We start from the raw sequence: 14,697 nt of genomic DNA on the forward strand, positions 1-14,697 counted from the left end.
TTTATTCAAACACAAATCCAAACAAAAGGAATTCAACAGGAACCGGAGCCTGATTAATATTTCATTTCGCTTCAAACCTAGAGTGTACAATTGTGTACCTGGAAACGGCAATACAAGAAGAAACGAAGTAGGAGTCAGCAGCAATAATACCACAGCAACAGCAGATTCAGCAACACCGCAAAACCAGTAACAACCAGTAGAATAAACCAGTAACAGATTGAAAACTCAGCAATACCAAAGTGCAATTGTAGTCAAAGCAGAAGAGAGATGGATACAAGATGCAGTAGTTTACTGATTTTCAGTAACACTCGAGAAAAGACAAATGGAATTTATTCAAGTAGAAGTTCAAGTTGTCTTTCTCTTTTACTCTCTAACACTCTTGAAATTTTCCAGAATGTATTACTCTCAAAAATATTCTCCCAATAATCTCTAAGTCTTCCTTAATGTTCAAGTCCTAAAAATTCTCCTCCATTTCAAGTCAAGAATGACTCTATATATAGCAAGACAAGTCTTCAATTCCCAACCCAAAATTATTCCCCCAATGGCATGCTTTGTCCCCACTATTAAATGTCTTCTTTATTTTAAACTTTGTCCCCCATGCCTACATTAAATAAATACCACATTCCCAACCCATTACAATATGTCCCCCATGCCCACATTAAACAAGTACAAGATTCCTCCCCATTATGTTTTGTCTTGTCCCCCATTATGTTAAACAAGTACATCAAAACTCCAACCCATTATATTTTGTCCCTCATGCTTAACATAAAGAATCAAAATAATGTTCAATTACCAAACTAACCCTAAACGGATTACAATTTACCAAATTACCCCCATCAGCTCTAAACACTCAATTTATAACTCAACCAAAATATAGTCAAAATGACCAATTTCTCAACAATCTTCAACAACAAACTCACATGAACACGATGAACAACACAACTCAAAATTAATGGAATGAATTAACCATATCGGGAACCAATCCTGGTTAATTTAGACCATGAATGTATGAGCAAGGATACAACAATACAAACAACAAAATACATGATTCAAATTAAATCAAAAACCAAAACATGAACTCACATTAAATCACTGGATTTAACATGAACTTCAAACCAAGATGAACATGAACTAAATATACTTTTAAACAACAAACATGACGGATTCAAACGATTCAAACAACATTAATATTTTCTGGAAAATACATAACACATGAAACAAATTGAAGAAATAATTAATAAAATTTCAATTTGAATCTAGCAAACATTAAACTAACAAATATTCACTTAAACAACAATACAAACATGAAGTAAACATGAAAAACAACTAATTAACTTCCATTTGAGATCTGAAAATTAATTCAACAAAAACACATGAACATGAACAAAACAAAAATCAAATATCTAACCATAGACATGAACAAAACAAACATTCGCCGATTTTAGATTCGAAAAATATCCAAACGAAATACGGACAAAATACAACTCAAAAACTACTATCCGGAGATGAATAACGACGAATTCGATTGTATGGACTGTTTCGACAAACCTCGAATGGGAATAAATCTGTCCGGACTCAACGACGAACTCAACGACGAACTCACCTTCCTTGTAAACTTGACGAACTCAAAACTACGCTCGACGACCTCGACTAAAACTCGACCAAACGAAATGGTTGAATCTTGTTTTGGGACTGAAGGCGACGAGAAGAAGATGAAGAAGGCGTTGGATGTAGCAACTGCTACAGTGACGACAGAGGAGCTGGACAGTAGCAGCGTGCCGCGAAACAGAAGCAGCTGCGTTTGGTTGTGGCGAACAAGATGAAGGTGAGGCAGCAGCTCGGAGACGGCTTGGCCATAGCGATGCTCGAGCTTTGAAGAAGACGAAGTGAGGCAGCAACTCGTCGATGACAGAGGCAGCTGTTCGTCGAGCTCCGACTCGAGCAGCCATGGACGTTGCAAGCAGAAGCAGGAACGAGCTTCATGGACGACGCAGCTGGAGCGAGGACACAAGAGCAGCTGGAATGGAGTAGCAATGACGGACTGGTTATGGAGGTGAAGGGGTTAGCCATGGAGGGAGTGGCCGTGAGGGAGTCGGACAGGTGTTTGGGTGGTGGTGTTTGGACGTGAGGGAGTCTGGACTGGTGGTTTCGCGGTGGGAAGGTGATGGGTGGTGGACGCAGAAGAAGCCATGGGAGGCAGCCATGGTTAGCTCGGGTTGAAGGTTTTGGAGAGGAAGAAGATGGAGGGGGGCGGGTAGTTTTTTAGGGTTTTTTAGGGTTTTTTTTTTGTTTGTGTTTTGTTTTGTGTTGGATGAAAAATGAAGAGGGGCTTGGGTTTTTGGGTTAAATGGGGCGGACCGGGTCAACCCGGTCTGAAGTGGACTGGGTCATGGGGAAGATTGGGCAATTATTTGGGCCTGAGGTTGAAATTTGAAGAAGTGGCCCAATCCGATTTTTCTTTGTATTTTTGTTATTTTTTCTTCTTTTATTTTCTAAAACTAAATTATAAAAATACTTAAATTATTATTAAGAACTAAATTAAGTTATAAAAGCGCAAATTAACTCCCAATAACAATTAACGCACAATTAAGTAATAATTAAGCATAAAATTGTTCATTTGGACATTAAATGCTAAAAATGCAAAAGATGCCTATTTTTGTAATTTTTAATTTTTGTAAAACTAATTTAATTACTAACAATTGTAGAATTAAATCCTACATGCAAAATGCGACATATTTTTATATTTTTTATTAATTTAACAAATAAGCAAACACAGACAAATACAAATAATTATCCAAAAATATCACAAAAAAATACTCAAAATTGCACACCAAGGAAAGTCATTTTATTTTGCATTTTTTGGGAGTATTTCTCATATAGGGCAAAAATCACGTGCTTACACCTATGTATAGCTTCAATCTTTGCCCATTGACTCTAAATATGTGAGAGTCTTTCTCCGAGGCAATCTCTACCGCTCCTGAAGGGAAGACTTCTACCACTCGAAATGGACCAGACCATCGTGACTTAAGCTTACCAGGGAATAACTGCAATCTTGAGTTATAAAGCAATACCATGTCCCCGGGTTTGAACTGTCGCTCAACAATGTTTTGGTCGTGCAACCTCTTCATTCTCTCCTTGTACAACCTTGTGCTCTCAAAAGCAAGATGTCTGAACTCATCGAGCTCATGAAATTCAGTGATTCTTGTTGTGCTCGCAGCCTCAATGTCTAGGTTCAGCTGTTTCAATGCCCACCAAGCTTTATGTTCAAGTTTCACTAGCAAATGGCAGGCCTTTCCGAACACCAACTTATATGGTGACATACCAATTGGTGTTTTAAAAGCAGTTCTATAAGTCCAGAGTGCATCATCTAGCTTTTTCGCCAAATCAGTTCTTGTGGCGTTCACAGTCTTGGCTAGCACACTCTTTATCTCTCTGTTGGACACTTCAACCTGCCCACTAGTCTGGGGATGATATGGGGTAGCCACCTTGTGGCGTACATCATACTCTGCTAGCAACTTCTCGAAAGCTCTATTATAGAAGTGGGTGCCTCCGTCACTGATAATCGCTCTTGGTGTCCCAAAGCGGGTGAATATGTTCTTCTTCAAAAATCCCACCACCATTCTTGCATCATTAGTGGGAAACGTTGCATCTTCTACCCATTTGGACACGTAATCTATAGCAACAAGTATGTACTTATTGTCAAAGAAGCTGACAAAGGGACCCATGAAGTCAATCCCCAGACATCAAACACTTCCACCTCTTGAATCGGGTTCATGGGAATCTCATGGCGACGGGAAATGTTCCTAGTCCGCTGACATTCATTGCAACCCTTTACCCGTTGGTGCGCATCTTTAAACACTGTTGGCCAAAAGAAGCCAGCCTCTAGCACTTTCGCAGCTGTCCTGACTCCTCCAAAATGCCCTCCATACGCCGATGCATGACATGCCTGCAAAACCGAAGATTGTTCTATCTCGGGGATGCACCTCCGGATCATATTGTCAACACCTATTCGAAACAGGTAAGGCTCATCCTAATAATACATGCGGCAGTCACGATAAAACTTTTTCTTTTGTACAGAGGAAAGGTCATAGGGAACTATACCGCTGGCCAGGTAATTTGCAAAGTCTGCATACCATGGCACTTCCTCAAGACTAGTAGCGAGCAACTGTTCGTCTGGAAAGGTTTCCAGAATATACTCAACCTCAATTGAGTTTTTATCTCCATCAAGTCGTGATAGATGTTCAGGGACTTGATTTTCTGTGCCCTTACAGTCACGAATTTCGAGGTCGAATTCTTGCAGTAGCAACATCTAACGAATCAGGTGCGGTTTTGATTCCTTCTTCTCAATCAAGTACCTGAGAGCTACATGATTAGTGTATACAATTACTTTAGAGCCAATCAGGTATGATCTGAACTTGTCGAAAGCAAACACCACAGCCAACATCTCCTTCTCAGTCACAATGTAGTTTAGCTGGGCTCCACTCAGCGTTCTACTAGCATAGTAGATTGGAAGCATTAGCTTGTCTTTCCGCTATCCCAGCACTGCCCCCACTGCGTAGTCACTAGTGTCACACATGAGTTCGAAAGGTTGCTCCCAGTCGGGGGCAATAATGATGGGTGTTGTGACTAGCCTCTTCTTCAGCTCCTCGAATGCTATCATGCAATCATCATAAAACAATAAGGGGTGATATTTTTCTAACAACTTACAGAGAGGGTTGGCAATTTTTGAGAAGTCTCTTATGAATCTCCGGTAGAAACCGGCATGCCCGAGGAAGCTCCTGATTGCCTTGACTGAAGTTAGAGGGGGCAACTTTGCTATCACATCCACTTTAGCACGATCTACCTCAATTCCTTTGCTTGACACCCGGTGCCCCAAGACTATGCCCTCTTGTACCATGAAATGGCACTTCTCCCAATTAAGAACCAGGTTAGTCTCGATATACCGTTTCAGCACACGAGTCAAATTTATAAGGCACTCATCAAATGAGTTTCCCACCACTGAGAAATCATCCATGAACACCTCCATTATGTCCTCTACCATGTTAGTGAATATGTCCATCATGCACCTTTGGAATGTGGCGGGTGCATTGTATAGGCCAAAAGGCATAAATGCCATACGAGCAAGTGAATGAGGTCTTCTCTCTATCCTCTGGTGCAATGGAGATCTGATTATACCCTGAGTACCCATCCAGAAAATAGAAGTGTGACCTCCCTACCAATCTGTCTAGCATCTGATCAATGAAGGGAAGTGGGAAATGGTCTTTCCGGGTGGCTAGATTTAATTTCTGTAATCCATGCAAATTCTCCATCACATGACGGTTCTCGTAGAGATCAGTTCATTATTTTCATTTTTAACTACCGGCATGCCACCCTTTTTAGGTACACATTGAATCGGGCTAACCCAGTTGCTGTCAAAGATTGGGAAAATGATTCCCGCATCTAACCATTTTATCACTTCTTTCTTCACCACTTCCTTCATATTGGGGTTCAGCATTCTTTGGTGTTCTCTGGAAGGTTTGTGTCCCTCTTCTAGTAGAATTTTGTGCATACAGTAGGCGGGGCTGATCCCCTTTATGTCTGACATGGTCCACCCAATGGTAGTCTTACACTCCTTGAGTACCTGAAAGGGTTGTTGTGCCTGCACATCTAACAGACTAGATGAGATAATAACAGGTAATGTGGAGTCAGGTCCAAGGAACTCATACCTGAGATGGGTGGGCAGTGGCTTTAACTCCAACTTTGGTGGCTCTTCGATGGATGGCTTGGCTGGATGAGTTTCTCTATTTTCCAGGTGCAAAGGCTCAAATTCAAGAGTTCTATCCCAGAACCCTCTGCCCTCTAATGCCAATACCCATTCCGCGAATTCTTCTCCATTTTATCAGACATGCAACAAGAGGGTCCTCAATGATCATCATCTCATCATCAGTCTCTACGATTATATTCGCGGCATTAATAAGAGAGCAATTAGCGAATTCACTTGGTCGCCTCATAGATTTCTGCACATTGAATGTTATCTCTTCATCGTTCAATCTCATCTTTAGCTCCCCAGTCTCACAATCTATAAGAGCTCTCCTAGTGGCCAAGAACGACCTTCCCAAAATTATGGGAATCTCTTCATCCACTTTGCAGTCTAAGATCACAAAATCTACAGGGAACACAAATTTCCTTACCTGAATCAACACATCGTCCAGGATACCAGAGGGTCTTTTTACAGTCCTATTAGCCAGCTGCAACAACATAGAGGTGAGTCTAGCTCTTCCAATCCCCAGCCTCTTATAAATTGCCAGGGGCATAAAATTTATGCGGGCCCTTAGATCGCACAGTGCCTTAGCAAAAGCAAAATTACCAATAGTGCATGGAATTGTAAAGCTCCCTAGGTCAGACAGTTTTTCCGCAATTGGTCTAGTCACCACTGTACTACAGGTCTGAGTAAGAGTAACTGTGTCCAAGTCTTGGAAATTGAATGTTCGGGACATCAAGTCCTTTATCATTTTTGCATACCCAGGCATCACTTTCAAAGCATCAATCAATGGAATATTTACCTGGATTTGTTTTAGCATCTCCAAGAATTTCTTGTATTGCTCCTCTTTTTGGTAATTAGCTAGCCTCTAGGGGAATGGTGCAGGAGGTCTCTTCTTCCCAATGATTTGGGATTGATCTTTGTCAGCTGCCACCTCAACAACTGGTTCTTGGGCTGTCTCAGCTTCTTTCTCAGTCTCAATCTGAATGTTATTTTCTTCCTGGGCAGGCTTGACTATCACCTCTGTTAGTTTCGTTGACTCATCTAGCTCAATGGGCACTGGTATGAGTGTCTCAGCCTGTCTGGTTTCACGAGCCCTCTCTTGCTCTACATCCAAATCTCTGCCATTACGTAGACTCACTACCATCAGCTGCTTCGGGCCTTTATCTTTTGGATTTATCTGGGTATCAGCAAGTAATGTCCCATGAGGACGATTGTTCAGAGATATCGAAATTTGGCCCATCTGCATTTCAATATTCTTGATAGCTGAATCGTGTGCATCTACTCTCTCACTAATTTTTGCATTAGACCCACTAACCTGCTGCATTATTACCTCAAGTCTAGCAAACCCATCTTCCTGCCGTCTACCATGCTGCTGCTGAGGAGAGTAATACCCCTTCTACTAATTCTGATTTTTATATCCATGTGGCCTTGGATAATGTGCCATCTTGTTAGGAGGTCTCATACCTACCATGTTCCCATTGTTGAACTGTGGTTGGACTGGCCTGTACGACTGATTTTGCTAGCCCCAATTCTGACCACCCTGTCTCTAGCCTCCATAATTAGACACATAGTCCATGTCTTCAGGGTAGTGATGATGATCATGTTCTGCATTCCACTGGTTACCAATTGGCTGACTAATGCAAGATGTGCACAAGCCCCCATTAGTAGTATCTACGATATGTACCTGCTGCTTCTGCCCTGACTCTTCCACCTTTTTAGTGAGTATACTCATCTGTGTCAATAAGGTGGCCATATTTTCAGCCATAGAGTAGGATGGATCTAAGGGCACTGATTGAACCACTGGAGTGATAGGTGCAATCTTGGTTGTCCATCCCGAATTCTGTGCCATCTTATCAAGCAGACTCTGGTCTTCTCTCCATGTTTTGGTCAAAAATGCTCCACCAGCTGAAACATCAACAATGCTCTTCACGCTATCTGACAATCCCATGTAAAACCGTTGCTCCAACGTCAGATCTGAATACTATGGTGTGGACATATAACCAGCATCCCTTTGAAACGTTCCCATGTTTCATGCAATGTCTCCATTAGTCTCTGTTTGAAACTCAAAATTTCATCAATTTGTTGAGCAGTCTTGTTGGGTGGGTGGAACTTGTTATGGAATTGCTTGACTAACTCCTCCCAAGTTGTTATGGAATTTATGGGGAGTGAGTTTAGCCAGGTCTAGGCAGCTCCTGTCACTGAGAATGGAAACAATAACAACTTGATTGCTTTCGGAGTTATGTTGGGTTGCCTTTGAGTTTTGCAGATTGACAGGAAATTTTTCAAGTGTTGTTGAGGATCTTCGACTTGTGACCCCAAAAATAGTCCCTTGTTTTGCAATAAGTGCAGCATGTTATTCGTGATTTGGAATGATTCAACATGTATCTGCGGGACTACAATCGCTTTGGCCAAATTTTCAGCTGTGGGTTGTGCCCATTCATAGAGAGCAGCCTCCGGCATAAGAGGTGCCACAGGTGCTATTGGCGCTGCTGGGTCTACCACGTTGTCCCCCATGTTTGGTTCGATTTGTTCAGTTGTTTGTTGTTGTTTGCTTTTCTGATTGGCCCGATTCAAGGCCTTGAAAACTTTCTCGGTATCTGATAATGCTTCAAATACTTCACCAATTCTCGATGAGTTTCTAGGCATGCACCTGTACAACCAAGTCAACAAACGTTAAAATTTCAATGTAAAGATTGGGTATAGCGAAAACTAACTACACTAAGAATTTTTGTACTTCTTTCAACTATAATTGATAACACCATTAATTCCCCAACAATGGCGCCAAAATTTAATCACGCCCAACTATGCCTATTAAAAGGACACACGGACGTTGCAAATATAACCTGAGTATTCAGCCCAGAGTCGAACCCACAAGGAATCAACCTATCAGTTACTTTCGTTGAATTTACTAAATTCTACGGAATCAACTTCCCAAACGTTGTCAATAACAATTGATGGTGTTTCTACTAACTAAGAATGAAAGTAAATAAGCAACTGAAAACTAACTATGATTAAGTTGTAACCAATTAAGAGAAGGTTCTAAGGTTATGATTTCCCTTATTGATAGAATCTCTTCCGGTTATGTTTCATGTAGATTCACCAAATCATCTCTATCAATCATGAGCACTCTTATTATGTAAATCTCTCCCGAGTAATTACGATAATTTACTAGACGAACTCTCCCGAGATACGCTAGCTGGCTTTGTTTATTACAGCTCACTTTAGATTGCACCCAAGGCTTCGTTATCCCTAATCCTACCTTTAAACCCGCAGTTATTGATCCCTCATATACTTTGGGAGTGGTTTTGTTCAACAACTACTTAAATATGCACTCTCTCCCGAGTTATGCACACTAAATAGGCATAACTAATTGAGGATCCTGTCAATTAACTACAACAAACACGTAGTTGAACAAATAGAGATTAACTGGCAAACTATATTAACATCACAAGAATTTCATCATTCAATAGGTTCCATCAAAACACTAGACTAAGGATCTAGCTACTCATGACAAGACAAGATGAAAATACTAAATTATTCATAATGGGTAATTGCAAGAAAATAAAAGAGATAGAAAAACTCTAATGTTTGGTTGATCTTCTCACACTTGTTCTTCCCCCAAAGTATTCTAAAAACAAGCTTAAAAAATCTTGGGCGAGTTTCTATAGCTTATAAGGGTTTGGAACAAGTTTTCCCGAATTTACAATTTGGTCCAAAAATTTCTGACGCGTGAACAGTGCATCGCGGTCGCGGCAAGACCGCGGCTCGACCACGGTGGGAGCTGATCATTCTGCCTCGAGCTTTAGTCTGTCGCGGTGGAATTTGCTCAGGCCATTTTCTCACTTCTTTGTGCTCGGGTACTTCTCGACTGAGCATTTTCTTCACATTATTGCCTTCAAAATACTCTGTGGTGCTTCCTCACTTAGAATATTCCCTGCGAAACTAAAGAACACCATTTAGAGCATTTTGTTGACAATTTACCTATAAAACAACAATAAAGCATGGTACTATTAAGGTGTAAATATCATCTGTATAGCCTAATATCAGTGTTCCTCCAGGAGGTCAGACTCAGCACGATAGAGGCTGTCCATTCAGACATGCTCAGCCATCCCATTCAGGTTACCGTGGTGAGTCATCTGGCCATGGTTCTCACAGTTCACATCAGGGTCACTCGTCTCTCAGTGCCCTTCCAGCTCAGAGTTTGACTCAGGCACTATCAGTTCAGGGCTTATCTATGCCTGGTTCTTCTAGTGGGCATCCCAGTGCTCGGGGCTCCCTTTAGTCCCCACCGCCACTTGCTGCGAGGGGTTGTTTTGAGTGTGGAGATTTGGGTCATATCAATAGGTTCTGTCCCCGTCTTTTGGGAGGTCCATCCCAGCAGAAGAGTCAGCCTTCGGCTTCAGTACTAGTTACTTCCCCACCCACTCAGTCAGCTTGGGGTGGAGGTCAGTCAGTTAGGGGTCGCCCTAGAGGAGGAGGTCAATCAGGTGGTGGTCAGGCCTATTTCTATTCCCTCCCATCCAAACCAGATGTTATTGCTTCAAATGCTGTGATTACAGATATTATCTCAGTCTGCCACAAAGATGTCTCTGTATTATTTGATCCCGGTTCCACTTTTTCATATGTGTCATCATATTTTGCCCATTATTTGGATATGCCCCTCGAGTCTCTTGTTTCATCAGTTCATGTATCTACTCTGGTGGGTGATACTATCATTGTGGACCATGTATGTTGGTCGTGTGTAGTGACTATTGGGAGTTTGGATACCCGAGTGGATCTCTTATTTCTTAGTATGGTTGATTTTGATGTGATATTGGGTATGGATTGGTTATCTCTGTGTCGTGTAATTCTGGAGTGTCATGCTAAGAGAGTGATGTTGGCTATGCCGGGGTTGCAATGGATTGAGTGGCGAGGTTTGACTAATTATGTTTCCAGTAGGGTGATTTCGTTTCTGAAGGCCCAGTGGATGGTTAGGAAGGGTTGTCTTTCATACTTAGCCTTTGTGAGGGATGTCAGTGCAGAGACTCCTAGTATTGATTCTGTTCCTGTGGTGAGGGACTTTCCGGATGTGTTTCCTGCAAACCTGTCGAGCATGCTGCCGGACAGGGATATTGATTTTGGTATTAATCTGGTGCCGGGCACTCAACCCATTTCTATTCCACCGTATCGTATGGCACCAGCGGAGTTGAAAGAATTGAAGGAGCAGCTTCAGGAACTCCTTGATAAGGGGTTTATTCTGCCTAGTGTGTCGCCTTGGGGTGCGCATGTTCTATTGGTGAAGAAGAAGGATGGCACGATAAGAATGTGCATTGATCACAGGCAGTTGAACAAAGTTACAATCAAGAACAAGTATCCTTTGCCTCATATTGATGATTTATTCGACCAGCTTCAGGGAGCGAGAGTGTTCTCCAAGATTGATCTCCGTTCAGGGTATCACCAGCTGAAGATCAGGAACTCAGATATTCTTAAGATAACTTTTAGGACCCGATATGGTCATTATGAGTCCCTTGTGATGTCTTTTGGGTTAACCAATGCCCCAGTAACATTCATGCATTTGATGAATAGCGTGTTTCGGCCCTATCTCGACTCGTTCATGATTGTTTTCATTAATGATATTTTGGTATACTCGCGTAGTCAGGAGGAGCACGTAGAGCATTTGAGAGTTGTGTTGCAAAGATTGAGGGAGGAGAAGCTTTATGCAAAGTTCTCCAAATGTGAGGTTTGTCTCAGTTCAGTGGCTTTCTTGGGGCACATGGTGTCCAGTGAGGGTATTCAGGTTGATCCGAAGAAGATAGAGGCGGTTCAGAGTTGGCCCAGACCGTCCTCAGCCATAGAGATTTGCACCTTTCTTGGTTTGGCGTGTTATTATCGTCGATTCATTCAGGGATTTTCATATATAGCATCACCCTTGACTAAATTGACTCAAAAGGCTGCTCCATTCATGTGGTCGGATGAGTGTGAGGTGAGCTTTCAGAAGCTCAAGGCTGCCTTGACCACAGCTCTAGTGTTAGTGTTACCATTAGCTTCATGTTCTTATTTTGTGTATTGTGATGCTTCGATAGTTGGTATTGGGTGTGTATTGATGCATGAGGGTAGAGTTATTGCTTATGTTTCTCGTCAGTTGAAGCCCCATGAGAAGAACTACCTCGTTCATAATGTGGAGTTGGCTGCCATTGTTCAAGCGTTGAAGATTTGGAGACATTATCTGTATGGTGTGTCTTGTAAGGTGTTTACTGATCATCGTGCCTCCAGCACTTGTTCAAGTAGAAGGATCTCAATTTGAGGCAGTAGAGATGGTTGGAGCTGCTAAAGGATTATGATATCACTATCTTGTACCATCTGGGGAAAGCCAATGTAGTGGCCGATGCCTTGAGTAAGAAGGCGGTGATTATGGGTAGTCTTGCATTTATTCTTGTTGGGGAGAGACCTCTCGCAGTTGATGTTCAGGCCTTGGCCAATCGCTTCGTGAGGTTGGATATTTCAGAGCCCAATCGGGTATTGACTTGTGTGATTTTTTGGTCTTCCTTATTTGATCGCATCAGAGAGCGCCAATATGATGATCCTCATTTGCTTGTCCTTAAGGACAGAGTTTAGCACGACGATGCCAGAGATATGACTATTGGTGATGATGGGGTGTTGAGGATGCAAGGGCGGATATGTGTTCCCAATGTGGATGTATCAGGATTTGAGACAGCATTGCTGGTGGAGAAGAATGAAGAAGGATATTGTGAAATTTGTAGCTCGGTCTCTCAATTGTCAGCAGGTGAAATATAAGCATCAGAGACCGGTTGGCTTGTATCAGCAGATAGATATTCCAGAGTGAAAGTGGGAGCAGATCATCATGGACTTTGTAGTTGGACTCCCACGAACTTTGAAGAAGTTCGATGCTATTTGGGTGATTGTGGATCGGTTGACCAAGTCCGCGCACTTCATTCCTATGTGTACTACCTATTCTTTAGAGCGATTGACAGAGATCTATATCCGATAGATTATCCACTTGCATGGTGTCCCAGTTTCCATCATTTCAGATAGAGGTACTCATTTTACTTCGCAGTTTTGGAGGGCCGTGCAGCGAGAGTTGGGTACTCAGGTTGAGTTGAGCATAACTTTTCACCCTCAAACGGACGAGCAGTCCGAGCGCACTATTCAAATATTGGAGGACCTGTTGCACGCTTGTGTCATTGGTTTTGGAGGGTCATGGGATCAGTTTCTACCGCTTATAGAGTTTGCTTACAACAACAATTATTAGTCGAGTATTTAGATGACTCCATATGAGGCTTTGTATGGGAGACGATGTAGATCTCCGGTCGGTTGGTTTGAACCGGGTGAGGCTAGGCTTTTGGGTACATACTTGGTGCAAGATGTGTTAGACAAGGTGAAGGTGATCTAGGAGCGGTTTCGTACAGCGCAGTCGAGACAAATGAGTTATGCTGACAGGAAGGTTTGTGATATGTCTTGCATGGTTGGTGAGAAGGTTCTATTGAAGGTTTCACACATGAAGGGTGTTATGAGATTTGGGAAGAAGGGTAAATTGAGTCCTCGGTTCATTGGGACTTTTGAGGTGCTTTGGAGGATTGGGGAGGTGGCTTATGAGCTTGCTTTTCCACCCAGCTTATCGAGTGTGCATCCGGTATTTCATGTTTCTATGCTCCAAAAGTATATTGGCGATCCGTCTCATGTTTTGGATTTCAGCATGGTTCAGTTAGATGATGATTTGACTTATGATGTGGAGCCAGTAGCTATTTTGGAGCGTCGGGTTCAAAAGTTGAGGTCAAAGGATATAGCTTTAGTGAAAGTGCAGTGGAGAGGTTGGCTCATGGAGGAGGCTACCTAGGAGACCGAGTGAGAGATGCGGACCAGATATCCTCACATATTTGAGGCTTCAGGTATGTTTCTTGACTCGTTCGAGGACGAACGTTTGTTTAAGAGGGGGAGGATGTAACGACTCGGCCGGTCGTTTCATGAGTTACCGCTTTGTTTCCCCTATTTCTGCTTCTTTATATCTTGTTCGGCTATATTATGTCGCATCGTATTGGTTAGTTTGGGTTCGGAGAGGTTTTGTATTGAAATGAGATACTTAGTCTCCTAAGTTGGCCTTTTTGTTGGAAAAGTCAACCGAAAGTTGACTTGTGAGTAAATGATCTCGGAATTTGGTTTTTATGATCCGGATAGCTTCGGGAGGTGATTTGGTACTTAGGAGTGTGATCGGAATATATTTTGAAGGTCAGAAGTAGATTTAGGCTTGAATTGGCGAAATTGGAATTTTGGTATTTTCCGGTTGATATGAGAGATTTTGATATAGAGGTCGAAATGGAATTCCGGAAGATGGAGTAGGTCCGTGGTGTCATTTGTGACGTGTGTGCAAAATTTCAGGTCATTCGAATGAGGTTTGATAGACTTTTTGATCGAAAGCGGAATTTGGAAGTTTTTGGAATTCTTAGGCTTGAATTCGATGATGATTTGATGTTGTTTTGAGTGTTCCGAGGGTTGGAACAAGTTTGAATGATGTTATGGGATGTGTTGGCATGTTTGGTTGAGGTTCCGAGGGCCACGAGTGAGTTTCAGGTAGTTAAACGGATCAAATTCATGATTGAAAAGTTGCAGATTTTCCTTCAGGTCTGTTGCAAACATTTGTTCATCGTGATCGCGTAGAAGGGTCCGCGATCGTGTAGGCTCAGTTGGGTATGGGTAAAAAATTGTTCTATGCGATCGCAGAGGTCAGGGCGCGATCGCGGTAGGCTGTGAAATCGTTGTTCGCGAACACGTGGTCAATGTCGCGTTCGCGTAGAAGGAAAGAGCTGGTGAGGAGCAGGCAAGTTGTTCTATGCGATCGCGTGGGAGAGGCCGCGATCGCGTAGGTTTGTGAAGCCAGTGCTTCACATTCACGTAGAGTTAATTCTGAGTCAACAAAGTTTGTGCTTCGCGATTGCGGGGCTATTTACGTGATTGCAGTG

The 14,697-nt window shown here is 42.4% G+C and overlaps 2 protein-coding genes and 1 non-coding gene across 3 annotated transcripts; 1 reads left to right on the forward strand and 2 right to left on the reverse strand.

Moving 5' to 3' along the window:
- Positions 1-2,888: 2,888 nt before the first annotated feature.
- Positions 2,889-5,188, reverse strand: LOC138877541 (uncharacterized). Its single transcript, XM_070157157.1, has 4 exons — positions 4,708-5,188; positions 4,102-4,173; positions 3,450-3,673; positions 2,889-3,236 (listed from the first exon to the last, which is right to left on the reverse strand). The coding sequence occupies exons 1-4, from the start codon at positions 5,186-5,188 to the stop codon at positions 2,889-2,891; spliced, it is 1,125 nt and encodes a 374-aa protein (XP_070013258.1).
- Positions 5,189-5,816: 628 nt separating this feature from the next.
- LOC138877542 (uncharacterized) lies at positions 5,817-6,560 on the reverse strand. The gene has a single exon (XM_070157158.1). The coding sequence runs from the start codon at positions 6,558-6,560 to the stop codon at positions 5,817-5,819; it is 744 nt and encodes a 247-aa protein (XP_070013259.1).
- Positions 6,561-7,721: 1,161 nt separating this feature from the next.
- LOC138878851 (small nucleolar RNA R71) lies at positions 7,722-7,828 on the forward strand. The gene has a single exon (XR_011402623.1). It is a non-coding gene; the product is annotated as a small nucleolar RNA R71 (small nucleolar RNA).
- Positions 7,829-14,697: the final 6,869 nt, after the last annotated feature.

Source organism: Nicotiana sylvestris, chromosome 9 (genome assembly GCF_000393655.2).
Source record: "Nicotiana sylvestris chromosome 9, ASM39365v2, whole genome shotgun sequence".
NCBI lineage: Eukaryota > Viridiplantae > Streptophyta > Magnoliopsida > Solanales > Solanaceae > Nicotiana > Nicotiana sylvestris.

Coding starts and splice junctions, on each gene's coding strand:
- LOC138877542 (XM_070157158.1), bottom strand. CDS start 6,560: ATGCTAAAACAAATCCAGGTAAATATTCCATTGATTGATGCTTTGAAA.
- LOC138877541 (XM_070157157.1), bottom strand. CDS start 5,188: ATGGGTACTCAGGGTATAATCAGATCTCCATTGCACCAGAGGATAGAG. Junction 4,174..4,707: donor AAAAATTGCCAACCCTCTCT/GTAAGTTGTTAG, acceptor AAACCTTTCCAG/ACGAACAGTTGCTCGCTACT. Junction 3,237..3,449: donor ATCCCCAGACTAGTGGGCAG/GTTGAAGTGTCC, acceptor GCATTGAAACAG/CTGAACCTAGACATTGAGGC.